The sequence below is a fragment of the Syngnathus typhle genome, linkage group LG2 (genome assembly GCF_033458585.1).
Source record: "Syngnathus typhle isolate RoL2023-S1 ecotype Sweden linkage group LG2, RoL_Styp_1.0, whole genome shotgun sequence".
Classification (NCBI taxonomy): Eukaryota; Metazoa; Chordata; class Actinopteri; order Syngnathiformes; family Syngnathidae; genus Syngnathus; species Syngnathus typhle.
In genome coordinates this window covers 22,680,427-22,707,994 of record NC_083739.1, presented here as the reverse complement: position 1 = coordinate 22,707,994, position 27,568 = coordinate 22,680,427, and the positions used below count along the sequence as shown (strand labels likewise).

The following is a 27,568-nucleotide window of genomic DNA, read 5'->3' as shown; positions in this document are numbered from 1 at the left end:
AGTGAAACCGGAAACGGAAGCGGCCGTCGCAGAGGTCACCGAGAACTCGCGGTGGTTGCCGGGACGTCGGCGGACTGTATCCCTGCGCCGAGGGAAGGTGCGTGTCCCCAGTGTCCGCCCCGGTCGCCCAGTCTGCAATGCCCGGTTGAGCGGCGTGCTGTGTGACAAAGTGACCGAAGACGCTGCAGTTGTGCTTGCAGTTTGTTAGTTTTATTTATATCGCAATACAGGCGACAGGTTTGACTCGTTGAGCTAGCTGACGTTAGCCCGCTTCATTGATTCGTAGAACGCCAGGTCCCGAGCTTAACCGCTAGCCGGCTAGCTAGCTAGTTTACGAGGTGAGCTAGTTTCCGAGCGTCGCTGGCCAATCCTTCGAGCACTGAGGACAGACTACCGGGCGGACTGGTGATCGCGGCAGCCAGAGAGGCAAGTGCCAGGCAGGCCGGCGGGGTTGGGAGAACGCGACGGGGTGGAAGTGTGTCAGGAACGGCTGATGAGTTCAGACCAGAGCGGAGAGCCGCCGTTGCTGCAGGAGGAGGCTGATCCCGGACCGACGACCGGCGGGGAGGACGAAGCTCCGCCGAGGAACGAGGGAGGGTCGGGCGGCATGGTGAGTAAGGCCTGATGGTTAAACCAAGTAGCGCGTTGCGACACGGCGACCCACCGGGACCTCTGCATGATGAGCCATATTTTTAGCTAACAGCTAAATTTAACCCGATAAAGACTTAAATCACAAAATGGTCGCTTGCCCCCCCCTCTAGTACTTGTGACTGTTCGAACACTGTCACGCTGTGGTCGTGATAATGGTTCCAATGCGATTGCAGTCCCGTCAATTGACACTTTAAACAGTGTTAATTTTGACTGAAGTTTCGACAAATAGCTAGCTAAATGTTAGCTATCCACCGGGAAGTCCATTAAGTCGTTTGCTGACTAATCATTAGCCAATGAGTTCTGAAGCCACCGTGCGTATATAATAGTCGGGTTTGTTTTTTATTCCAATGTGGTCAGATAAGCTTTCACAGACTCTTTGCATGCCCCCATCTTTGATTATTATCACGTTGAAGTTAAAACGCTTGCTCGCCTCGAACGTTGCCGCTAGCTTAATCGCTAGCGTGGTTAAAGCTAGGCTACCTAGCAACTGTGACATGCGTAGCGAGGACCCGGCCTGCGCAGCTCAGTCAGCTGACTCGACTCCACTTGACTCTCTCTGACACAGAGGCACGCATTGTCATCACTTAGAGGCAAATCTGGGGACGACGACATCTATAATGTCGCTAAATGGCGTCCTGAGAAGTGTTTTCTAGTGGACCAGCTGTTCATGTCAGACCAGAGTGGTTCGCCCCTCCCAGGGGTGTGGGGGGCAGGGACGTATGATTGCAGGTGGTGGCTGATAACGAGTACAGTAACTCCGTTTATCGTTGTTCGTAATTCAGTTCATATAAAGGGTGCTTATTTACAGAAGCTGATATGGTGTTTTGTGCACTTCAGAATGCATGCTCATATATTTCCAAGTAAACAGTTTGTACAATATTAGCAACGTATGTTCCTGTTTTGTATGGTAATATATCTTCAAATTATCCCTCTATTATTTTGACATAATGTGTTAATATGTCGGACCCAAAAATAGCTATAACCCAACGGTATGGTTTGAGGGTTGGCAAAGCAGGGACCCATTACAGGGCAGGAACTTTTCCAATGGCCCCCTCTCGATCCTAATGCCGGTTAAATATAACTACCACGTAAGACCCTACACCAGGGTTGGCCAACCAGTCAGAGACAAAGAGCCACATTTTTTACCGCAAAGAGCCACATCTTACACATTAGCACACATGAACATCACCCCATCCCTTCCTCTTACACACACACACACACAACTCTGCTCATTTATTGTCACATTATCATGTCACGCACCAACATAATAATGACAGAAATTGACTCCTACGGTACTAAGACCACAGACCAAAGACCACATTTTCAACAATGAACATTGTGTGCACTGTCTCGCACACAAACTCTCAGATTGACAATAAAGCTGACTTTGACTTTTCAACAAAGTCCACAAACAAAAACATAATAATATACAATAGTTTTTTTTTGCTTACTATGCATGTTGCTTCGTGCGGCTTTTGGCATCCCTTGCCTTGAACAATCCTCTTCAAATATGGCTTGTATTCCGTTGTTGCTACTCGAAGCAATTCTTATAGTTGGATGTCTGATACCATTCCTTTTAGTTTGTCGTTTTCAGGAGACGAGATTTCAACAACGTCACCGAGGCGATTTTTAACGAACTTCCCTTCATTGTATGGCATTTTAGCCCGTGCAATGTTCCAAGCCAGTTGATACGATGCAAGCGTGACAGTCTCTGAGTGCTTTGTAATTGTTTTGAAAAGCTGAACCTGTTCGTCTGCCTGACTTTTCAAAGTGTCCAACTTTTAGCATGAAGTGAGCTAGGGAGCTTAAGATCAGGGGATGCTTTGAGAATAAATGTCAATTTCTGTCTATGTGAAGCCCTTTGAGGCTGCTTGTGATTTAGGGCTATACAAATAAACTTGACTTGACAAGTGAGCTGAATTGGCGCTGAAGATTTGAAGCTGATTTGAAATGCGCTTATGTCGTTTGACATGTCAGGCAGAATGGCTTGCCATTGCGTTCAACAAAAAAATATGAACTTTTCCACTCTGTTAAATACGTCCTGTGTTCGTCTTCATATTTTCGTTTAGCTGTGTATTTTTCCCCTGCCATTTTGAGAGGGAAATTGACACTAATTGTTTCCTCGAATGGGTTTGCCCCTCCCCCTTTGCGGGATTTCACCTCGTGCGCGTTTGACGAAAATGCCATATTGAATTCAAGCGAAGTAAACACGGACAAAAAAAACCACACACAAATGTTGATATGAACGTAAAAGAGCCGCGTGTTGACCACCCCTGCCCTACACATTGGCATTCTATTTTAGCATTTTAACCTAAGTATTGTACTCACAAACTTAACTGAATTAAGTTTACATAAATTCCGTGTTTATCCATCGTATCTAGCTGAAGTGGTTTACAAAAGCACAATCGCCAACTTAACGATTTGTCATTATATTTAACAAGTTTTTCCAACTTCTCTAGTGACTATTATAGAATAAAACAACTTGTGACTGAGAAACAGGTGTGATCATTAATATATTTCAAGAGGAGACCAGTGGAAAACCCCCACAGTGCTTTATCAGTGCATTATCCACATTGGGAACATTTGCTTCTAATCTGCACATTTGCTTTGCCGAGCCGGTACAACTAATACAAAGAGAGAGCTTAAAAAGCTGCACACTTGCCGGAATGTTTTGTCGTGCATCACATTAGGGCTGCTCAATTATGGGTAAAAATCATAATCACGATTATTCTGTTCAATATTGAAATCACGATTATTTACACGATTATGTTTTTGAAATTGGAGAACCATTCATTTAAAATGTTTGAAACGCATTTAAAAAACACACTCCTTTTAACAGTGTGGCAAAAGTTCATTTTTGAAGTTGAACTTGTTCAGTACATAGTTTATAATTGAGATTTTATTAACTGAGTGAATGGTTTCAAAAAGGAAACATTTATAATTATTTTCTTACCCCAATTAAAAAACTGAATCGCTTCGAGCTGTTACCCTCTGGTATTTTCTCATTGTGTTCACCCACTCCATTCACAGTAGTATCCAGTTGCTATCACCTTACAATCTTACATACAAGAGAAAATTGCTTGAACTGTCTTTTTCTTAGATGGACTGAAACAAAAACATAACTGTGGTCCAGAATGTGCAAACAGAAACTGCTGGAAGTGCCAGACTAAGGTTGGAAAGGAAGCATGTACAATGAAGTATCTCATTAAGAGTAATTTGTGGTTCTACGCCAAATTACTGAATGCTCTCACAGGATGATGCATCATTGTTGCCGTTTTACAAGAAAGGGCTAGTGGGGCTGCTCGTCATCGCGCGTCTATCGCATTTTGATAAGGCAACTGTTTGTGGTCGGCGTTGGCAAATCCATTTCACCCGCATGTTTACATTGTTTCGCGGTGTTTTATGATGAACTTTCAGAAGCGAAAACCTGGCATCCTTGAATGAAAATAAAGAGCCGTTCAAAACCATTCATTGCCCCCAAAATGAGTGTCTCACAAAAAGGTTCATGAGGCAAAGATGCGCTACGTTCACTTCACGTTCGTTCGAAATATGAATATCAATTGTTCATTGAACGCGTCAACGTACAACACTGCCTGTCAAATATGGCCTGGATCTCCACACACGCGGTTGAGTTGCGCATGCACATCTCAAGACGGAAACATCAAATAATCGTTTGTCCTTGATTATATGAATTTTAAAATTGTCTGGAGGCAAAATAGTAATCATGATTAAAATTTGATTAATTGAGCAGCCCTCCATCACATAGAGGTGTGTGATCTGGACAAACATTTATAAACAGACAGAGTTGATTTTACCTTAAAATCACATGGCAATTTTTAAGGCTTGCAAAATAGACCATGCAACACAATAAAGTTTATAAAAAATAAAACACAAATATCAGGTGGGCCTCACCTTAAAAATGTTTATTATTTTTTACACAATGCAGTGTGCAAATAAATAAAATAAATTGCTTTAAGTAACATTCAACTATGCCTACCATTTATCCAGTCAAAGTAGTGATAAAAGAACAGTTTTAGAGGTTGGGTTTTAGCAAGACAAAATTGGACCAACAGAGAAAGGCCCAACTCTGTCTCAGCCTGAACAAGACCATGAAAAAGGACAATAGCAGACCCTTAATTTAAGAGTGAGTCTTAATTTAAGACCCCTTTCTATTGTACCGATTCTACCCCGTAAAGGCAAGGTTCCGCCCCATGTCGTCGCATATGCCTTATTTATTTAAAGGGTGATGAGGTTGCAGTGGAGCTAGGGATTTTAAAATGAATACATTTATTGACAACTAGTTGAGCAAATAAATTGGCAATTACTTTTGCAGAGTAATCAATTGAGCCATTGTTTTACTTCAAATGGTCCAAACCCTCTTATTATCCACCTCTCAAGAGTAATTTCTGATTTCTATACAGTAGTCTCTCACGAAAGCAGATTGATTTCTTTTGTACAAGACATTTGCAAACATCTGTGTTTATATTGGAAAACAATAAGCAAACCACAAACTGAATCAGGCAAAATCCTGCAAAAACTGTGTGTGTGCAGTCCTAGAAGCTAAGGCAAAATGAACCATTGACGGCAATTGCAAAATACATTGCAATTTGATAAAACACAATTTGTTAATCTCAAAGGTTGCTATTTGACTTTTTTTTTGGGAGTGGAGGGGTTCAGAATTGCCCCAACCATGAATGGACGCCACTGTAATTAAACCTTGTTCCAGTAACTGCATAGTTTAAAGTGACCTTTTATTTTAAAGAGACCTTGAGGCGAGTATCTAACATCTTTTTGGCTTCACGAGAGAAAAAAAAAAAAAAATGCCGTCATCTGTAGGAGTGCAGGGCAGTTTGCGTGGTAAATAGGAAAAAAAACCAACCTAAAAGAAAAATTGACCCATTTGCATTTGAACTCTTCATATGCGTGTGCACACACACACACACACACACACACACACACACACACACACACACACACACACACACACACAAAAACACACACTCTTAAAGCACATTTTTTTCTACTCTCAAGGTCACATCGAAAGGCACCAGTTTAAACCCAAATGCCAAGGTGTGGCAGGAGATGCCTGTGACCCCCAGTGAGGCGGTGACCAACAGCCCCCACTGGCCCTCTCCGGACCTCAGCGATGGTGAGTTGAAGTCATCCATCTGTCAATCTTTGTTCAATTCCAATGTCCCACCTTTCCATCCATCCATCCATCTTCTTCCGCTTATCCGGGGTCGGGTTGCGGGGGCAGCAGCTTCAGGAGGGACTCCCAGACTTCCCTCTCCCCAGCCACTTCATCTAGCTCATCCCGGGGATCCCAAGGCGTTCCCAGGGCAGCTGCGAGACAGTCTCTCCAGCGCGTCCTGGGTCGTCCCCGGGGTCTCCTACCGGTGGGACATGCCCGGAACACCTCCCCAAGGAGGCGTCCAGGAGGCACCCCGATGAGATGCCTGAGCCACCTCATCTGGCTCCTCTCAACGTGGAGGAGTAGCGACTCTACTCCGAGTCCCTCCCGGATGACCGAACTTCTCACCCTAGCTCTAAGGGAGAGCCCGAACTGTCCCACCTTTCCTTATACGTATGTAAAATGGAAGGTGCTGCTGCAAGCACCAAAAGCAAAATGCTATCGTTACATTAATAACTTGAGGTCATGTTGAGGCAATAATGTTTGTACCATCCACTAGGGAAAATCTGTGAAATGGAAAAAAGACAAATTTGATCTTAAGGTCTTTTTGGTGCACTGTTGTTGATATTACTTTAACACTGAACTTTGATGTCGTATTTTTTCTTTAAATGTGCGGCGAGATTTGTGCTCCCTGAATATTTGATCACCGCATGGCAGGATTTTTACAAACTGCACGTGTCTTGTCCGTTGAGCCATCTTTTCTTTGGAATCCAAAGTGCTTCCAAAGAATGACTTGAAGCCTAAAGGGGAGCCAATTTCCTCGTCTTTTTGGACTCGAGCCATAGCACCAGCCCAGGAGCCGCGTACTAGTTGTCGACTCCCCTTTCATGTGCAGCAACGCCGCGCACTGCTCCCTGCTCCCGGAAAGAGGAAGCAAGCAACAATGAACTGGATTTCAAAATAAAGTCGCGTCTAATGTCCGAGGTCAAACACGGCGATATAAATCGATGTTTACCTTTAGCATCGATGCCAATAAATCGTAGAGCATTATATTGATTAATCGATGTGTATCGATGTATCGTTACACCCCTAGTTTTTATGTATTCATGTTTTTCTTTCATTGTTGTAAAGCGCTTTGAGCTGGATTTCTTGTATGAAAGGTGCTACACAAATTAAATTTATTATTATTATTATTATTCAGAAATACAAGATGTGTGAAAGTGACAGTTTGAATATTTGCTGGGTTCAGTATGAAATCTAAAAGCTTCAGTTAATGTTAGATCACTTTGAGGTGTACCACAGTCACTCAAGAGACTCGATGACCACGATGGGATTAACTAAAATGGTCAAGACAATGGATGAAGACGAGGCCTTGATTAGTTGCATGACTGAATGTAACCTTTCCCAGGTTACGCTGAGCTGTCTTCTGCTGGTTGCAAGGCGTACACTGTGGGATTCCCAAACCCGGATGAAAGCAGCACAGCAGCTGAGATTACAGTCAATGGAATGGACCCTCCGGAATTGGCCTTTTCCCCTGCTGAGCTCACCACTGCAGGGACTTCAGGTTTGTCACGCCGCACCATGCACACGCACGCACGCACACAAGTCTCAATCTAGATCACAGGTGTCAAACTCAAGACATGGGCGCCACATTTGGCCAAATTTGGGCTGATGGTGATTATTTTGTAAAGAGTTGTTTTAATCAGCCGATAAAATCAACGGGCCGATCAATTGGTCTGACCCTAATCAATATTAAATATTATTTGAAATTCTAAACCATGCTGCAGCTCTTGTGCGGAAAACGTGGTGGATGAGCAAGAGCTGTTTTCTGGTGCCCGATTTTTTTCCCCCCATTTATTTATGTTAAATTTATGTAGATGTTCACCCCAAACTCTAACAATAGTTTATTGAATGTAAAAATAACATTGTTTTGTACTTCTATTGTGGAAAGGTGTTTTTCATCATATGCAGTAGACAAGCCGCGGAGAATATGAAAGACTTCAAAAATGATCCCGGCCGAACTCTGTGCTGTATGTGTCAAGCATAAACCAAGTTTAGAGACTATGGTGCTTCAGTACACACATTCATAAAGAGAATGGTCGAGTTGTAACTTTGTTACAGATGAGGATGAACATGTGCTTGAGTGTTGCTATATTCATTAATTGATAATAAGTATTTAGTATGTCTTCCTGAAGCGTTTGTGTGTGAATATTCATCAATAAAATTTTGCATTGACTGTAAAGGGTTCAACTTTGTGAAAAGCCAAAAGCTAAATCACATTTCGATCAATTCCCCAGCCCTACTTTGTCGTTCATTTGAGTCAATTGTTGCATTTGAGTTTGACCAGAAGGACAATGGACTCTCTTCAGACTGGCTTATAAATTAACTTCTTATGGCCAACCAGCTGTTTGATACATGGCGTGAAACAATGTTACAAAATGCCATGCGTCACATCTTTTATACCCCTCCTCATTTGTAATTGCTCCAATCTGTTTTTGCTCTACAGCAGATGCCAAAACAGAAGATGAGCCTATCTCAACCGAAAATCTACGCGAGTCTCTGAAAAAAGAACTTGAGTTTTATTTCTCAAGGTAAGAGTTGAAATCCCTGACCTAATTTGGAAAATAGATGGTATTCAATAAGTTAGGAGCAATCTAAATATTAAAAATGTTCATGCTTTTTTAACATTTAGAGAAAACCTCTCAAAGGATCTGTACCTGATGTCCCAAATGGACAGTGACCAGTTTGTCCCTATTTGGACCATTGCCAGCATGGATGGCATCAAGGTTCTCACCAGTGACATGGAGCTCATTTTGGATGTGTTGAGATGTAGGTGGAATGTTACATTGATTTAGGCTGAAATGTTTGGATAGGAGCCTTTGATTTTTGTTGTTGAAAATATCCCTTCAGCGTCACCCATGGTACAAGTGGATGAGAAGGGGGAAAAAGTGCGGCCCAACCACAAACGGTGTATTATCATCCTGCGGGAGGTCCCTGAGACCACACCCGTTGAGGTAAACGCCACTTCACAATAGAAAACTGAAACCAAGATGGTTTGCATTTGCAACATGAGACGACACCCACTCATGACCTTATTTTTTCTCATTTCCTTCTTCTTCTTCTTCTTCTTTTTTTTAAAGGAAGTGGAGTCGCTGTTTAACAACGGCAACTGTCCGAAGGTGATAAGCGTTGAGTTTGCACACAACAACAACTGGTACATCACATTCCAGTCCGACACTGATGCTCAGCAGGTGAATATTTTTACTTTGCCTCTTCATTCACGTCCCAATTTTGTATTTCTCCCTAAAATTAATTGTTTATGGCAATTTTCTTATATTTCTTCTACAATTATCCCTAAAGTGTTTCGTATAGCAAACAATAAAATGTATAAACCCAAATAATTCAATAAATCACAAAATCTTGTGGAAAATACCCTTTTAAATTACGTGCTTGTCTCGTCGGTTTTGAAGAAATGTACACTTCTCTGTACATTGTACTTGAGTGCATTGTACAATGCTGTTTACAGCTGTAGTTCTTTTGCGGCGCCATAGACTAATACAGGTGAATTAAACGTTAATCAAATCAAATCATTCTTTATTTGCCAAGTTTGAGCATGCCAAACAAGGAATTTGACCCCGGTACATCTCGGCCTCTGTACAACATTAGGTAGCTAACAACATTCAGGACAACATGTGCAAAAATTGACAATTATTCTCAAACATCCCCTGATCTTAAACTCCCAGGAGGGCAAGGAAAAACTCACATTTGTTTGTTAGGGAGTAAGTATGCTCTATCGAGCACTCACCGTTATGGAGTACCAATACCTCTAGTACAGGGGTGGCCAACCAGTCAGAGACTAAGAGCCACATTTTTTTACTGTGTACCGCAAAGAGCCACATCACACATACCCCCACCCACCCCCGAAGCGAACACGTAGCGTTTGACGTCCCATTAACCCCACCCCACCCCCCGAAGCGAACACCCAGCGTTTGACGTCCCATTACCAGCCCCCGAGCCACGGGTTGGCCACCCCTGCTCTAGTAGTTTTGATACATAAAGTTCATTCTAATGACAAAAAATTGGTAAGGCTCATTTGTTATAACACAGATGGTGATTCACCATTCTGTCAAACTGCTGCAGTATAGCACCAACTACTCCCAAGGATAAATTTTTTCCCCCCATAAGTATCGGTGGTTGGTATCAGTAGTCTCCAAGAGGACCCGAAATCCTTAAAATAAGGGTATTAGCGGCCCAATACAGATATCGGTACTTGCCCATCACTCGTAAACATGCTACTACTACATTTAGCTAAGGCTTCGTACTTAGTTGGAGTGAATACACAGTGCACGACAGAGCTAACCCAATACCTCGCGCTTCATTGTAACAATATAAACAACGGGGTAATATTGCACGACAAAATGTTTTACTTTGCTGAACGGTATATTGTAATTGTACATCAATAAGCAATTTGGTTCAATGTTGCTCTATTCGCAGGCGCATGAGTACCTGCGAGAGGAAGTAAAAACATTTCAGGGAAAACCCATAATGGTGAGTGAAGGCTGTTTTTGTCATCACAATAAGGTCTAGTTTTATTGTTTTGTTGTTTTCCTTTCTTCATTGCGTGTTGACAGGCCAGGATAAAAGCCATCAACACGTTCTTTGCAAAGAATGGCTACCGTAGCATGGACAGCAGCCTTTACTCCCAGCAGACTCAGAGTCACTCCCAGTACAGCTCCCCCCTCTACATGCAGCACGTCTACCCGCAGCAGCAGTACCCCGTCTACGGCATCGTGCCCCCCACCTGGGCCCATTCACCTGCACCATACTTTGAAACTCCTTTGGTGAGACACGCTGCATGAACTACAACCCCTGGCAAAAATAATGAAATCCCTGCTACTGGAGAATGACTGTTCAGTTTTGAAGAAAATGGGGAAATTATGGATGTTCCACTAAACAATTCTTGCCACCCATTGGCTTTAACAACTAAAAGGTTGTCAGTCACATTTTTTTTAAATTAGTAGAGGGAAACAATGCTCAATTCCAAGGAAAAATGAATAAATTGGCTTTTTTTTTTTAGCTGTGAAACAAACATCTGCATCACATTCAGTCTGTTTATTCACCAGTTAAATATTAACGTGCACACCTTGTGGAGGTGTTATTCCATGTGGATTGAAATAAAACAAAAGGAAAGCATTATGAAACTTAAAAGAAGGTAGGGGGGAAAAAAAGCATCACCAGAATGTTGCAAAAGGTAGTGGTGGTTTTCAGTCAGCAGTGTCTAAAATCTGGACCAAGTACAAAGAACATGGGAAGGTTGTGAAGGCCAAGCGTAATGGTAGACAAAGGAAGACATCAAGGAGTCAGGGTGAAAAATTTAAAGCAATATGTTTTGGAAATAGAAATTCACATCAAAACAAATGAGACTGGAGTCCATGCCTGTGAACGAAGTCTATTGGAAATAGTAACAGAGCACTCCAGTTGCGATTCATTCAATGACCAGAGAGAGTGATGACCTCCATGAATGAGAAACCCACAAGTACTATTTACATGCAGAACGGACAAAGGAAAGCCACTCTTAACATTTAAACAGAAACAAAACAAGGATAGGTCAGTCAGTAGGTAGGTAGAGAGAAATATGTGAATAGAGCGCGTGAGCGAAAAAAAAACTGCTATAAAAGCCAAAGGTGGTGCAACAAAGCACAACAGGTGTAGTGGGTGTTTTGTTCTGTTTCTGATTGAATGATTGCATATTTTTTTCCATAGAATTGAGCAATTCCGTATATTTGCCCTTCTACTCGTTCTTAAAAATGTGACGGACTGCAACAATTTTCTTAGTTTTTAAGCCAGCTGGGTGGAATTGTGAATAAAAAATCTTTGGGTGGAACAAATGTGATTTTCCTTTTTCCTCCTAAAATCAACATCCAAATGATCATCTTGCAGGAGCTGTAATTTTATAATTTTGCCAGGGGATATATCACACACGCAACTCAACTTTAATTATGGAATATTTTAAACAAACGCAGCTGTAAAAGTGATGTTTTTAAGCTCGAACATGCACACGGCAGAAATTAATAAGACAAAGTAACTGAAATCACAAATGTACACATTCTAGGCCACTGCCTTTTATTTATATATATATATATATATATATATATATATATATATATATATATATATATATATATATATATATATATATATATATATATATATATATATATATATATATATATATATATATATATATATATATATATATATATATATATATATATATATATATATATATATATATATATATATATATATATATATATATATATATATATATATATATATATATATATATATATATATATATATATATATATATATATATATATATATATATATATATATATATATATATATATATATATATATATATATATATATATAGGAGCCCTTTTTGGGTTTGAGCAGCTGCCTCTAAAAATATCTGCCTGACAAATGTTAAATCATTGTTTGGGTCAAATTGTATTGAGCAATCGGATACTGATCCGCCCTGAGATTTATCACAATCCGTACATCTAAATATGAATGGGCCCCGTGCCACAGATTCTCATCCCTAGTGCTTGGTCATCAATAGACTTATTGTCGTGACTTATGCCAGACCCGGTGATGAAATCATGACACATGGAGGGAATCCGGTGTGAAGAAACTGGCTTTGGTGCTTATTTCTCTTTCTATCTCTACTTACCTACCCAATTCCCTTTCCCCCTTTTCTTTCCAAAGTCAGACTCTTCACTCCCACCCAATGACCCATGAGATTATGAGATCTGAGGGTTAAAGATGCATGAGATCAGGCGGTGTCAATCAGAGCACTGGATTTCCTTACTGCAATTTGTGCTAACATGTCAATTGTGAATAATTGCCTGTAGGACACCCATTCCCTTCTGATAAACCTCATAGTCCATCAGCAAGTATTTTTTTCTTCACATATTTAGTGAACATTTACTAAACAAATACAAATAAGATGGTTTATAAAATAAAAAGTTGTTGAAAGGTAGCAACTTTAACATACTGTTCTCTCCGAGTTACCCTCACGCGAGTGTTCAACGCAGACAAACCGCACGCATTTAATGACTTCTTCAAATTATTGTCAAATGACTCAGAGTGAAACTGTAAGTAAAACTATCATATTGAGGACCTGAGTTGCAACATCGCACATGAGAGAGCGTGACCTGCAGAAACTCCATGGATAGTTTTTGGGTGAAGCAGACACCATAAGCGGCTGAGCGAACGTGAACAAAAGCGGCGTTAATGGCTAGCCACTCAAGCGTCCGCTGGCGACCCTCTCTACATCCAACACCAGATCCGTTCACGCCATATAGCTGAACTGGAACTGCAACTAGTGAGAAACTGCTACACTCCGGACTGTTGCATTTGATTATTAATCATGTAACCCTGGTTACACGCTCACATTCCCCATGCTTCAGTACAACTATACCATATATCTGTATCTCACTTTCACATCTTGCTGTAACAGTGCTTTACTAAACCATATAGTAACATTAAACAACATGAACAAAGGCAACAGCGCAAAGTTTCATTGCCACATGTGCAGACAAAAACTAACAACTTAATTGCATGCTTGCCACTCAAGTGAGGATAAAAGTGGTTCAGAAAATGGATGGCTGAATGGATAGAAAATGCGGTCACACTGCACTGTGCCCTACTGTCATAATTGTAATTAATACTCGTTCAAATACAAACGGCCATGACTCATTGAAGTGCACCTGATGATTGATATTTTTAATCATTTAATTTGGTCCATGAAATGTCTTCACATGAAAGCACTAAAACCTCCTGGAGTCCTGCCTTTATTTAAAATTCTGGGTGAGTGCATTGTTCATATGTCACTGCTAAGTACTGTAAATGTTTACTTTGGGACTGTTTTTTTTATTTGAATCATTACTATTAGATATATGTAAAACACTCTCCTGCAACAATATGAATATTCATTCCAGTAGAGTCTGACACGTGATCGCTCCACATTGTTTTACGGTTGCACATTTGTTTCTTGGGAACTTGTGCAAACATTTATTTTTTATAAAATACCTCGTCTCTACAGGCACCTTTTCCCAACAGTAGCTTTGTGAATGGATATGGCTCTGGGCACTACAAAACTGGATCTGGTTCTGTTACAATCACTCGGCCTTTCAACAGAAATCGGTAAGTAATACTTCCGTTTTACTTGGCTCGATGTTATCGTTGTGAATGTTCATCAAGTGCAATGCTAATGAGATACAATGACCCCAGCAGGGAATTGTTCCTCACTCCCTGTCTTCTTGCTATCCCCACAGTGTCCCCCTCTATTCAAGAAAGAATGTTATAAATGCCTTCAGGTACCAATATTAACATTTTCCAATAAGCTTCATTGCAACCCCTCATCTTCTCATTTGACACCTTTTTGTATGTGGAGGTGTTGTGTATCAGCGAATGGTACACAATCAGTTAAAAGTCATGTGATAAAATATGGCTTTGGCAGTTAGCGTTTACGGTTGTTGCTCCATTACATTTCCTTTTCATCCTTCCTAATTATTAACCACCCATTGGCTCATGTTTTTTACTTTTTTACAGCAGCTTTGTTGATGATGTTACTGCGATATGTAAAAGTTGCAGATCACCCTAACAGCACACAACATTGTCATACCTAGAAATGAAACATGGGCATTTCATCCTCCAAAAAATCAGTTGCACACACTGAAAGCATCGCACTGTTTTACATTACAAAGTGAAAATACAGCAACACTAAGTGATTTTCAGAACCAACAAAATTTATGTAACTGCCCAAGATGACAGTGGTGTATTTAATGGCGTAACTTGAGAATACACCTGTACCTGTGTGCTTTTTTCCCCCTCCATATAATTTACCAGTGTTTCTAAGCCAATCTTATCCTCCAGATCCCGCACTTTAAAATAGCAAACAAACAAAAACGCATTCAGATCACGTGGTCGAAAACAATCCATTTATACACTATTAATTGCATCCCACCCAAAAAATCAGATATTTGAAGCAATGAAAATTAATTGTTTACCGTATTTTCGCACCATAAGGCACACTTAAAAGCCTTTAATTTCCTCAAAAAAGGAAGGTGCGCCTTTTGTGTGGACCGAATTCCAAAATCTGCAAAGTTGTTTTGTGTGGCTTCCGTAATATACATGCCTAAAATGAGGACCCGATGAACCAACCAAAGGACATTACGTTTTACGTAGTTTAGGGCAAAAAAACAATCAGAGGACTATACGTAACACGTAGAGGAGTACGTACCTGCACCGCCATTAGTAAATAAATACTATCGTTTGTGCAAATCTGTAAAGTTGTTTTGTGTGGGTTCCAGAGACGTAATATACAGACACCCGATCAGAGGACATTACGTTTTACGTAGATCAGGGCGGTAAACCAAACAGAGGGCTTCACGTAACATGTAGAGTACGTACCTCCGCCGCCATTGATAAATAAATACTATCGTTTGTCCAAAGACAAATATTATTAGCATTAGGACCCTCTAAAATGGCATAGACAAAGAGAGATGCTTACGAGGCACAATTAGAGCTTTCTGGAAAGCCAGGATCATTGCAAAAGAGCAACGTGACAACGATGAGACAATGACGAGAGGGAACTTGGCATGTTTAATGGCAAACAGCTGTTTAATTTGTTTACAGAAGATGAGGATTTGGATGGATTTGCGTATGAATATCGATTAACAATAATGTGAGTACAGTAGAGTACATGGTTAAACAGTAGAATAAAGTACAACCAAACTCACGGTCTTGCTCCCGTGACGCTTTTTTTGTTTTGTTTACCGTAAGTCATGGCATGCATGTGCCCTATAATGCCGTGCGCCCTATGTGTTAATTAAATACAAAATAGAACTGGCAATTGAGTCTGCGCCTTTTAACCCGAAGCACCTTATGGTGCGGAAAAAACGGTACGTTCAAACTGATTTTATTTGCTAAATTGGCATTGATATCCCTTTGCTAATTAAACTAAAATTCACAAGGGTCACGGCAACAGTTTGAAACCGACAAAATTGATGATGAATAAGAAAAATCATTGGAAACCAGACATTAATTTTGAATTTCGGTTCAAAAGTATCATTAAAGATGAAACAAGCGTGGACAAAACAGTCAACAAACAAAATCATGAAAAATAATTTGAGCTAATTACTTATTAAAAGAAGGTGTGTCCTCTCATTCGTATCACAGGAGTCTTCAAATCTGTAATCAGTTAGTGTGCCTGTCTAAAGGGTGACTAACATCATTGAACCTTAGGTAACGTGTACCACGCAAAACAAACACAGAAAGGAAATGATGAAGTTGTCTCAGAGGATCAGAAAGAAAATCAAGCATGTTCAAGGTAAAATCTATTTGACCATCTCGAAGCAGCTGTTTCCTGTGTGGGCAGTCGCTCCCCTTCAGTGGCTTACAAAAGTTATCCACCCCCTTTGGACCTTTGGCCTCATTTCAGGCTTCAAAAATATCGTATTTTCCGCCCTATAAGGCGCACCTAAAAACCTAAAATTTTATCAAAAGTCGACAGTGCGCCTTATAGTCCGGTGCGCCTTATATATGGATCAATTGATGAATTTGTTGATCCATACTGGTTGTACACAGTGCTCTGCCAAAATGTTTTAGTACGTTTTAGTACGACTAGTAAATTACAAGGTCGCATCGCTTCCCAACATTACGGTAACTGTAGTCAGGGAGCGTCAGCGAATAGCTCTTGTACCCGCGAGGCTATTTCATTTGAAAATAGGCTGCTCCGTTAATGTTTCGAGTAAATCTACGGATCGATATGGAAGGGAAACATGGGTAAGTAGTACCAATGCGTTAGATCGAACTTTAGTCAGTTCTGATCATTTTATAGGAGATCGTTTGAGAAACGCGATTGTTTACACTTTGCTGAGGCTCATGGGATATTGCAAGCTGAGGCTCATGGGATTTTGCGGATGGCTAATGCTATAACGATAGCTGCTATACGCAGCAAGCTATTCCATGTCAAAATAGGCTGCTCTGTTAATGTTTCGAGTAAATCTACGGATCGATATGGAAGGGAAACATGGGTAAGTAGTACCAATGCGTTAGATTAAACTTTAGTCAGTTCTGATCATTTTATAGGAGATCGTTTGAGAAACGCGATTGTTTACAGAGGGCTCGTTGGTTATTGGCTAGTGGATGCATACCGCAACCCTAGTCAACCTCAGTTTGTTGCAGTATAGCTTCTATTTTATGCGCCTTATAGTCCGGTGCGCCTTATATATGGACAAAGTTTTAAAATGGGCCGTTCATTGAAGGTGCGCTTTATAACCCGGTGCGCCTAATAGGGCGCAAAATACGGTATTAATGCGATATTTTTAAAAAATGTTAAAGCAGCACTGTCAAGGATTTGACAGTATTTCCATAACTCATTAAATGTTTTTATAACTCTTCTGTTGAAACAGTGAATGGTACCACTGTCATGGCCTGACGGCATCTGTATTGCTTTTACTGGCATGAAAAAAACTATGAGGAGGGTGGCGGGAACCCTGCCACACAAAAAACTACAAATGTGCTGAGATGCTTTATAGCATGTCCCTTTCCCCTTTCCTTGCATAGACTGAAGTCAATGCAATTGTCCATGTGCAATTACTGCTGGCATAAGCTCCACAACGTTTGATGAAACGGCTGCAAGATGTTGTAAACATAGTAAAAATAACATTAACAATAATGCAACGCGGGGTGGGGAGTGGCCGGTCACTCTCCTGTATCAGCTGTCATTGCCTTTGAAACAATTCATAGCAAAATACGGACTGCCGCTTCTTCAGCGCCACTGAGTGCTGCACTGATCGGTTCTTTTGACAACACTAGTCGAGGGGCTCCAAACTCAGCCCATCAAGGAACAGACCAGGCAGGTCTGGGATAAAGTTTCGGAGAAGTTCTAAGCAGGACTAGGATATAGAAAGATTTCTCAAGCTTTGAATGTCTTGTGGTGCACTGGGGCATAGCTTTTTGCAAAGAAGAATGGAGCAAGATTCCAGTCTCGAGATGACAAGATTTGCAGCTGTAGGTGATTTTACAAACTATTAACACGAGGAGACCGAATACCGTTTTTTTCATGTATAATGCGCAAAATGTAACTAATTTATTGTCCTGAAATCTGGGGTGCGGATTATACATGGGTACAATTTTTTTTTTTTAAATCCAGATATCATATGGAAGCTGCCATTACAGATGCGCTTTCTTCGCTGCTGTTCACTTCAAACACGTTCCATACGAACACAATGCTCTCGTATCAGACGCTTGCTCGATCACCTGCTCGTTTGCTGTCACAATGTACCCGACACAAATCCGAAACATTTCTTCGCTATCGAGTTTGCTAGCGCATGCGCAGTGATACTGACCGGCAGAATAACATCCGGTTGTTCCCAAAGATGATCTTTTTTCTGAAATAATTTTACGTTTACGGACTTAAGTAGGAGCCGAAATTTGGGTGCGTATTATACATGGGTACAGGCTTTTTTCCACCATCGACATGCCATCGACGTGCGTATTATGCACGGGGGCGCATTTTGCATGGAAAAAAACTGTAATTTTCAAAGCTCTTTTCACTTGTATTTCCGAAAAAGTTAAAAATATCATATCCTATATTGTTCCCCTTCACGATTGTCTCCCACTTGTTGATTCTTCAAAAATTTAAATATCATTTCCTTTCGCTAGCCACTGTAATTCAGAAGTTCAGGGTCCACAATCCAAGAAGAAAATGGATTACGAATTGAAGAGCCATATAATAAGAATGTTGCCCAAAAAGCCCAGAACAAGAAAGTAAAAGTGCACACACAGTCAATGTACATTAGTGTCCGATTGCATCATACATTGTCGTTTGAGCCAAAGTAAAAAACTGTTAATTAGTAGCGGGGAAAAAACTTTGTGCTGCACCACCGGTTGGCAATGAAAACAAAAAAATCTCCCAGCTCTCTTCCAGTTCGACCCAGTGATGAAATCATGACGCATAGAGGGACATGGAGGTGTGAAGTAACTGGCTTTGTCTCTCTCTCTTTCTCTCGCTCTCTCTCTCTCTCACTCTCTCTTTCACTCTCTCTTTCACTCTCTCATTCTCTCTTCCTTGACAAAGTTAGGCACTTTACTCTCTCTATCCCAATGACCATGAAGATTATGAGATCTGAGGGTCCCAGACTGTGGAGATAACCCCATGCTGCTGTTTTTGTTTTGTCATCTTCAAGTGTATTATGTGACAGACTCTTTGATAGAATGTATATCAAGTGTTCTTCTGAGTTCTTCTCATCATAAACCCTTGGTGTATTCTAGAAAATAATCTTTAGTAGTCGGTCAGTGCTTCCGTTAAAACCTGCTGCAAACTTACTTCATATGCAACTACCGTAATTTCTGGACTATAAGCCGCACCTGATAGTAAAACGCACAGGCAAAAAATTATGGGAAAATCTTGTTTTTCATATATAAGCACCGGACAATAAGCCCCAGGTTTTTTAATGTTTAATTATTATTTGTACGAGAATATACACAAAGAAAATGGTCAGGAAAGAGATGTTTCTTTGCAGTGCGTCATCTGATTGGCTGACGTGAGGCGTAGTGCATCAAAAGTTAACTTAATATCCCACAGAGAGGCGGAATGAGTGTTTTTGCGTTGCACGCCCCAAACGCGCCGCTCCGCACTGAGACCCGCTGGCACGCACGAACTCCATTCACTGTGATTGAATCGTGTCGCCAGGAACGCGAGCAACGACGTTAGCTTGAACGCAGCATAAACCCCGCCAGAATATGAGGTGCATCCTCTTAAATTGGGCGAAAATCCTGTTTTGTTCATATATAAGCCGCACCGTGTTTTAATGTTGCAAGACAGTCTGATGCAGACCCCAGCCCTCAGAGCTCTCGACAGCAGCACTCTGGACTTTTGATCTACTTATTTATTGCATTTATCATCAGAACCAGGTGTTGTCGAATGTTCGGGTGGATCCCGGGGACGTCTCAATGTTGAAGGCGGCGCTGACGTACTCGGCCATGGTCTTTCTGTTTGTCTGGCAGGCGGTGGTCTTTTTTTTTTTTTATCAGGTTATCGGGGTCATCCAGCGATTACAAAAAAATAATTTAATTCATAGGCAAGCAATCTGATGTAATACTCAATAGTGTGGTGGGGGCTGCCCAGTCAACAACTTGACGTCACATCCGTTTCTTCTACAACCAACCACTACTGACAAAAACGCCAAACTCTTGTTTGCAGGTGTTTGCACAAAGCAATTCAAAATGAAACTCGCTATTTAAAATGGATTCCATCGATGCTTCAGAGAATGCTAACTTTACATCTACTCATTTGAGGCTGTGGAAAGACTTCAATCAGAAGCGGATAATCTTCAATAACCTAAAGTCGGTGTATGAAAAAGGATTATAACCCTCTGACGCAAGAAACAATTTTGCAACATTGCTCCAGTATCAATTGTTGAGCTGTGGGAATTGATGCCGGCAACAAAGTGACGAGTGATTTTTGGGGCATGGTTGAGTGTAAATAAAACTTGGATTATAATTTATAACTCACTTGCTTCAGTCACTTAAAAAAAGATGCTGATTTTACATCTAAGTAATCAAATATTGTGGCATTACACTTCTTGCAAAGTCTTGAATTTGCCTTAAGCCTGTAGATACCATGTGATTCCATCCCCCATTTTCTTTGCATCAAAATTATTTCGTGTCAAGTTGGTAAAAACAGAAAACCCTGGGTAGCAAAGGACTATGTCTGCAATACATGCATGTGTACAACGGTGCTCCTCTCCCCCAGAAATCACGTGAAGCCCCCGGTGAGGACAAATGAGGTGACCTCAACGTCCATCGCCCCTGTCCCCCTGGAGAGTCTGACAGGACTGCGCAGTCCACAGCCGTATGTCTCCTCCAACCCGGCGCAGGCAGCTTCTGACCTAAGCTCCATGTTCTCACATCTGTCTTCCTCGTCTTCCTCCTTGGACCCCAACGATGACAATAGCATGGCTGGACGTGGACGGTAACTATCTCTTCCTTTTGTATCGTTCAATGTGTCTTTTACGGGTGCTAGATTCAGCCAAAACCCTTGACTGAGTGTTTGCATTTCAGACGGAGCACAACTTACAGAGGGACACGTAGAAGGCGAGAAGACGAACGGATTATGGTACGCTCACTTTAATAGTGGACAGTCATGTTAATGCCATTGTTCTGATGATAACCAGTTGTCTGCATATCCTTGTACTGCAGCGGCCCGTACCTCTGGCCGAGGTTAAGGTTCCTCCTCCCAAATTTGACTTGGCTGCAACCAATTTCCCCCCTCTTCCGGGCTGTGTGATCAGTACACAAGGAGAGCCCGTGCTTGAGAACCGAATGTCAGATGTTGTTCGTGGTTTGTACAGGGACAAGGTAAGAACAAAACTCCTTTGTACTAGGGCTGCTCAATTTTAAGTAAATATCATAATCACGGTTATTCTCTAATATTGAAATCACGATTATTTACATGATTGTTTTGAAATTAGAAAAGCAGTTAATGTTGGACCAGTATTTATTGAACATGTTTAAAAAAAAAACCTAAACAAAAAAACTGTCAACAGTGTTGGAAAAGTTCATTTTCTACACAAACTAGTTCAAAGTTCAGTTCACAAATTTTAAAATGAACTTGTCAAGTCATATTTCATAATTGAAATTTTATTAACTAAATTTATGGTTCTAAGATGAAATGTCTATGGTTCTTTTCTTCCCACAATCAAAATAAAAGGGCGAGTGTGTGTGGGGGGGAGGGTCGTCGTGTGACAAGTTTTCATTGAATGGAGTGTGTTATCGCGGCGTGCAACTGTCGCCCCCCTCCTCAATATTAGTCAATATTGACGCTGCGAAGTTGGGAGAATAACTCAGATTCATTAGAATCGGGCGTTGTCTCCTGTGTACTTTTGGGTGCACAGAGGAAACAGATGCCATGCCAGGAGCGGCGCCGAGCTTGCTCGGCGACTTGACTGGCTGGCATACAGTGTATGTTTTCTCTTATTAACGTCACCTAGTAAAAATATTAGTCACCTCGTGGGAAAAAAGGATTTCCATCGTTCGTTCTTTGAGAAAATCAAAGGCTTTTAAGTACGCCTTATGGTGCGGGAAATACAGTAATTTTGCACTCTCCTTTTCCCCTCGCTCTGTGCCTAGTGTTTGTGGCATCCAACTGCTTCCGTCTTCTAGCAGAAGTCAAGGCCTGTGTGGACAAAGACACCCCTTAGGCAATGAAATAATTTTTCAACATTCATGAATAGCCCTACCAACAATTTCACACATTGCCAAACATAATTATTGTTTCAAAGGAAAAGGCAAAAGGAACACACGACTTAATTAATCTTTGTGTTGGCTGTGCTGAATACTTTTTATTGTGATGATAGGAAGTGTTCAAAAGCCCGAGGAACATTTTATTCATCAACAAATTGCATAATCTTCGTGGCATTCAAACTTCAAGGTACCACTTCATATGGTAATGACCTTTATAACATGCATATTTTGTCATTTAAAGGTGGAAACGGAAAATAAAGAAAGCAATGCAAGTACAAGTGCAGTCACTGAAGATGGTTTGACATGCTCAAGTCCGAGCCAGACTCCTGCAAAGTCTGTCACACAACCACCTGCACCACTGGCCCCGAGGTAAGTAACAGTGTGGCAGAGTAATTCCACACTCAACATTGCTGGAGGTGTGAGACGTTTTGATTTGGCCATAACACCAGGAGTCGGGAGAAGAAAGTGGACCAGCCAGCGGCGGTGGTTTCCAAAGCGATTGCTAGCGTGCCTACTGAAACCGCCGTCATCCCCGCCTCCTCCACGCAAGCTGTGCACAGCTGGAGGCCCCCCGCGTCGCCTGCTGCCTCGGCCTCCACCCCACTGATGCCTGCCACGCCACCACCTCTTCCTGCTGCTGTTTCTGCGCCTCCACAGGTGGTGAGGAACTGCCGACTTTTACTGTCAGTAGTTACAGCAACAAATTTCAATCTACAAACGGACCTTTTTAGTATTAGAGATCATCATCATTTTTCTGCAAATTTAAGGCCAATGTGGCATAAACCTTGCATTATATGATGGTCAGAACACCCTAGGTCACAGTTCGTTGATCGACACTTTATCTCATTGGATTTGTGAATTTGGATTTCACCACCTGTTGATGTGTTGGCTCCAATGGTGGAGAGAAATGCCAGTTTGACGTGGCAGACCAAAACTTATGGTGGCGGTTTGCTGGGAACTTCTGACAGAATCCCCTGTCCGAAAGAACTTCAACTCCCACCTCAAACAGAACTTTGCCCACGTCCTGAGGGAGACATAGAGTACGATCGGACCATTGTCGAGGTGTCCGATCAGAGTTGTGGCCGTAAGATGGTCCGTCCCTGTCGTGGCGGCAACATTTGAACCTGCGGGTGGACACCGACGTTATGGGATGCCGTCTAGCTGAAGAAAAAGCCCTATTGGGCTTCTTGGCCTGTGGGTACTCCAGAGCAGTGTTTCCCAACCTTTTTTCATTCACGGCACACCTTTTCATTGGAAAAAATCTTGAGGCACACCACCACCAAAATCTGTTAAGTGTTACACCAGCTTTTATATTAAAATCAGTTATCTTAAAACGAAAGACCGATTCCTATATATGTATGAAGAGTCGAATAATTGAATAAAAGTAAATACCGTATTTTTCGGACATAAACACAAACGAAGAGCTGAGAACGGGCATGGTGTAACATTTAGAGTTATTAAAAAAACTATTACAAAAATAACACGTTTATAAAACCGTCACCGGACAGCCACCCGGCCGAGCACCGGCCTCCGACTTCCATCCACTTTTCCATCCATCTTTTAAAAAGTTCACATATAAGTCGCTCCTCAGTATAAGTCACCCCACCCAAACAATGAAAAAAAACCGCGACTTACAGTCCGAAAATTACGGTACTAACTATACGCACTGGCTTGCACGTCCGCCTCACAGTTAGGAGAGTGCGGGTTCGATTCCATCGCCGGCCCTCCCTGTGTAGTTTGCATGTTCTCCCCGTGTCCGTGTGGGTTTTCTCCGGACACTCTTGTTTCCTCCCACATTCCAAAAAAAACATGCTTGGTAGGCTGATTGAGCACTCCAAATTGCCCCAAGGTGTGAGTGCGAGTGCGGCTGGTTGTTCGTCTCGGTGTGCCCTGCGATTGGCTGGCAACCAGTTCAGGGTCTCCCCCGCCTACTGCCGATGACGGCTGGGATAGGCTCCAGTACGCCCGCGACCCCCATGGGGACAAAGCGGTACAGAAAATGGATGGCTGAATGGATGGATGGATGGACGGACGGATTAAATATTCTTTGATTTGTATTTCTTTTTTTAAATAAAAGTGAGTTTTTAAAAAAATGTTTTAGACAGTGTAAAGAATAAACTATTGAAAGTGATTGAGATTAAAATCCAAAAGAATTAACATGACTTTGTTTACTGTTTTAGACTAGCATTATAAATATTACGACAATAAGAACAATGTCACTTCTAAAGACGCTCTGCTGTTCTGACAGCAGCTGAGTGGCTGTCACAGTCGAGAGACTTAACTGTGTATTTTATGTTGGTGAAAAATTAACAATCCTGGTTCTCTGGTTGAACTTAATGCTCTGATTTCCATCGGACCACAAACGCACCACAACCGTCATAGTGTCTGTCACTGTTAGCAAAAGCACACAGCAACACACATAAACTGAATATTTACCGATGCAATACAATCAGACCGACACAACATGAAATCTCAAGATTTTCCGATTTTCTACGCATGCAAGATTAGCAAGTAGCTGACCAGGCCTTGCGCGAACTGACCAGTGGTTTGGCGATCCTGTTTACAATGCGTTCCATAATTAATATTGGACCACCTCACGGCACAGCTGAACACCTCTCACGGCACACCAGACCAGTGTGCCGCGGCACAGTGGTTAGGAAACACTGCTACAGAGGGAGCTGACAGGTACCGGATAGCCAAATGAAACGCGGCTTTGGTGGTTGCTGAAGCAAAAACCCGGGCATGGGAGGAGTTCAGGGAGGCCATGGAAAAATTACTTCTTGACAACTTGGAAGAAATTCTGGTCCGACGTCCCGGGTGGGGGTGCAGTGCACTGTTTACACAATTGTGGAAATTGGGTGCTGCTGACTTCAACTCGGGACGTTGTGAATTGGTGGAGCAACAACTTTGAAGACTTTCTCAGTTCCACTGACACACCTTCCATTAAGGAAGCAGAGCCTGGAGACTGAGGTGAACTGTGCTATCTCTGAGGTTGAAGTCACCGACCGAGTTAAAAATCTCCTTGGTGGCAACGCCCCCCACTGGGGTGGATGAGATTGTCCCGGAGTTCCTTAGGGCTCTAGCGGTAGAAGATGGATGGATAATATATTTTTTATTTTATTTTTTTATTTATATATATTTATTAATATATACCATATGATTTGAGGGTTATTGAGGTGGATTTCTTTTCTCTGAAACGTTATAGCTATAAATTGCAAGGCAAGGTAAAATCCATGTTGAGCAAGCTTTTATCGGTCAAACAAAAAAAAAACGAAAACACCTCAAAAACCTGTTGTTCTACTAAAAACAAACATTTTTAATATTTTTAAAAATAAGTTAAGGCACACACACAAAGCTGTTGACCAATGTCATGATGACCAATGTCATGTTCCCTCCCCCTTCTTTAGGAGCCCCGCAAGCTCAGCTATGCTGAGGTGTGCCAACGGCCTCCCAAAGATCTACCACCCACCACCCTGTCCCCCTGCGGCTTGGCGGCGGGGCAACCTTTGCGCGAGTTGCGCGTGAACAAGTCGGAGGAACCCGGTTCCAGCGGCACTCCCGGGGACAAGCCAGAGCGAGGCCATGACCGAGAGGCGGCCCGTGAGTGCAAAGACGGGCGGCCCGCACGCGAGCGGGACTCCAAAGGTCACTACCGCAGCAACGTGCCCCGGGGCAACGGCCCTGGCCTCAAGTTCCGAGAGCAGAGGCGACCGGCTCTTGCCCGACGCCACTCTCCGCAGGGTACTTACAGGCACGTGGGCAAAGAGCAGAATATCCCACCAGTATCGCCAAAGTAAAAGAAAAGAAAACTCTTGAAAAAGATGTATGAAAATCTACATGCATATATGTCTAATTATATAAAATGATTAACATAAAAGCAACAACGTTATGGTAGCTACCTTTCCCTGGATTTTTTCCACACGGCAGCACATCAAAGACTTGTGGGCAAAATGACAGCGGGTGACGAGTGATTTAGAAAGGCTTTTTATGGCGTTGTGCTCAAATGAATTGACTTTCCATGGAGGTGCTCTCATTTGTGCTCGCCTTGGGAGAGGTAGGATGCTGGCGCCCTGTACGTGGCCCTCTACCACCTTATGATTTCAAGAACAATATGCACTAAAGAGGAAAACATGCATATGTCATGTACATATACAGATATCACTAACACACATTGAGCTGTGCTTTGATTTGCAAGTATGACTGAAAGGGTTGACTGTTTCTGTATTGATTGTTCAAACAAAATGATTGATGTGTTTTACGAGAGACAAAGAATCCGACTGAAAGCTTGTCGGATCCCAATTCACGATTGGCTTCGGAGTTGCGGCGGGCAAATATAAGAAGATAATGAGTTTAAGTTTTGCCTGACATGTTCCTCAGTTTCTGCAATGCTTTCTATTTTCATGTTTTGGATTCACAACATTGATAATCAAGCAGGATCTCAGTTTACATTTTTGTTTAGCAGGGACGATACAAGACCATTGGCGGTCGCGGAATGTCTGAAAAGTACCGCCGCGGCGTCAGAGTCCACAGCGTTCCATTAGCTGGGCACTCAGCTACTTTTGGATGTAAAGTAATTGTCATTGTCAAGCTGCCTGAGTTGGCGGCGCACAGGCATACAGTCCGACGAATGTCTTTGTTGGGGTTTGACGGATATATTGGCTCCAAAAAAGTTAATTTTTGCAGAGACCATAGTGGTATAGTTGGTTGCGCTGTTAGCTCTTAAAACCCTTCACTAGATGTGTGGGAAATTTCAATAGCAAGTTTGGAAGTTTGACAGCAGGGGAAAACCCGATTGCGCTTTTTAGAGTGAGTCTGCCTTTTTTGAGGGGGGAAAAATGGTTACTTTAGAATGCTGAGGTTTGAGCTCACTGTATGTATTGCTTTTTACATATTTATTATTTGCTGCGTGAGGCTTTTCTCCCAATATGGTAGGCTGGTTTTGTGAAATCGCATTAACAAAACCAACTGGAATCATGCTGCGTTGCATGAACCATTCAACATGCCAGCAGAGAAATATTTGATGTTTTGGGTGTGGAGGTGCAGTAAATGAATAAGCAATCACTGGAGCTGCCATTTGGGTTTTACCAATGACGTAAATTAACAAGAAATGCACTAATGTCCAAATACATCTGCTCGTGGAAAATGTGAAATGATTTTTGCAAGAGTTTGCTTGACAGGCAGAAATGACCACCACCCCGTCCTTTTATGTTTGGCTCATTTTATTGATTTTGGGTTGGGATTGTCAAAGGAAATATAGATAATTGATCAAACAAGTGTTTGAGACACAATCCTAGAACTGTAAGAATTGTCACCAAAAAATAAATTATTTTGATTTGGCTTTTCCTGTGTCACATTCTTCTTTTCTCTGCTTCTGTGTGCATCATACGCCATGGCAAATAAATTTTACTTTATTTTTGTGTAAGAGTGAGAAAGTGAGCTTCTGTAAGCAAGTGCTGATAGTTT

At 41.8% G+C, this 27,568-nt stretch overlaps 1 protein-coding gene across 6 annotated transcripts; it reads left to right on the top strand.

The window, feature by feature from the left end:
• Nucleotides 1–32: 32 nt before the first annotated feature.
• Nucleotides 33–27,442, top strand: larp4aa (La ribonucleoprotein 4Aa). Of its 6 annotated transcripts, none has more exons than XM_061298407.1 (17): nucleotides 33–610; nucleotides 5,683–5,800; nucleotides 7,191–7,346; nucleotides 8,292–8,373; nucleotides 8,475–8,611; nucleotides 8,693–8,796; nucleotides 8,923–9,033; nucleotides 10,277–10,330; nucleotides 10,414–10,623; nucleotides 13,896–13,996; nucleotides 14,128–14,169; nucleotides 20,616–20,834; nucleotides 20,924–20,978; nucleotides 21,062–21,220; nucleotides 22,347–22,474; nucleotides 22,555–22,762; nucleotides 25,513–27,442. In XM_061298407.1, the coding sequence occupies exons 1-17, from the start codon at nucleotides 494–496 to the stop codon at nucleotides 25,900–25,902; spliced, it is 2,391 nt and encodes a 796-aa protein (XP_061154391.1). In that variant the 5' UTR covers nucleotides 33–493; the 3' UTR covers nucleotides 25,903–27,442. The 6 variants fall into 6 exon arrangements, with proteins under 6 accessions (XP_061154391.1, XP_061154376.1, XP_061154383.1 ...); XM_061298392.1 differs by having other exon boundaries at nucleotides 34–610; nucleotides 22,555–22,765; XM_061298399.1 differs by having other exon boundaries at nucleotides 34–610; nucleotides 8,289–8,373.
• Nucleotides 27,443–27,568: the final 126 nt, after the last annotated feature.

Bases quoted from the DNA above. Each gene is read 5' to 3' on its own strand.
- larp4aa (XM_061298385.1), top strand. From the start codon at position 494: ATGAGTTCAGACCAGAGCGGAGAGCCGCCGTTGCTGCAGGAGGAGGCT. The intron at 20,835-20,923 runs GTAACTATCTCT...TTTGCATTTCAG, and splicing joins AGCATGGCTGGACGTGGACG to ACGGAGCACAACTTACAGAG. The intron at 22,766-25,512 runs GTGAGGAACTGC...CCCCTTCTTTAG, and splicing joins TTTCTGCGCCTCCACAGGTG to GAGCCCCGCAAGCTCAGCTA.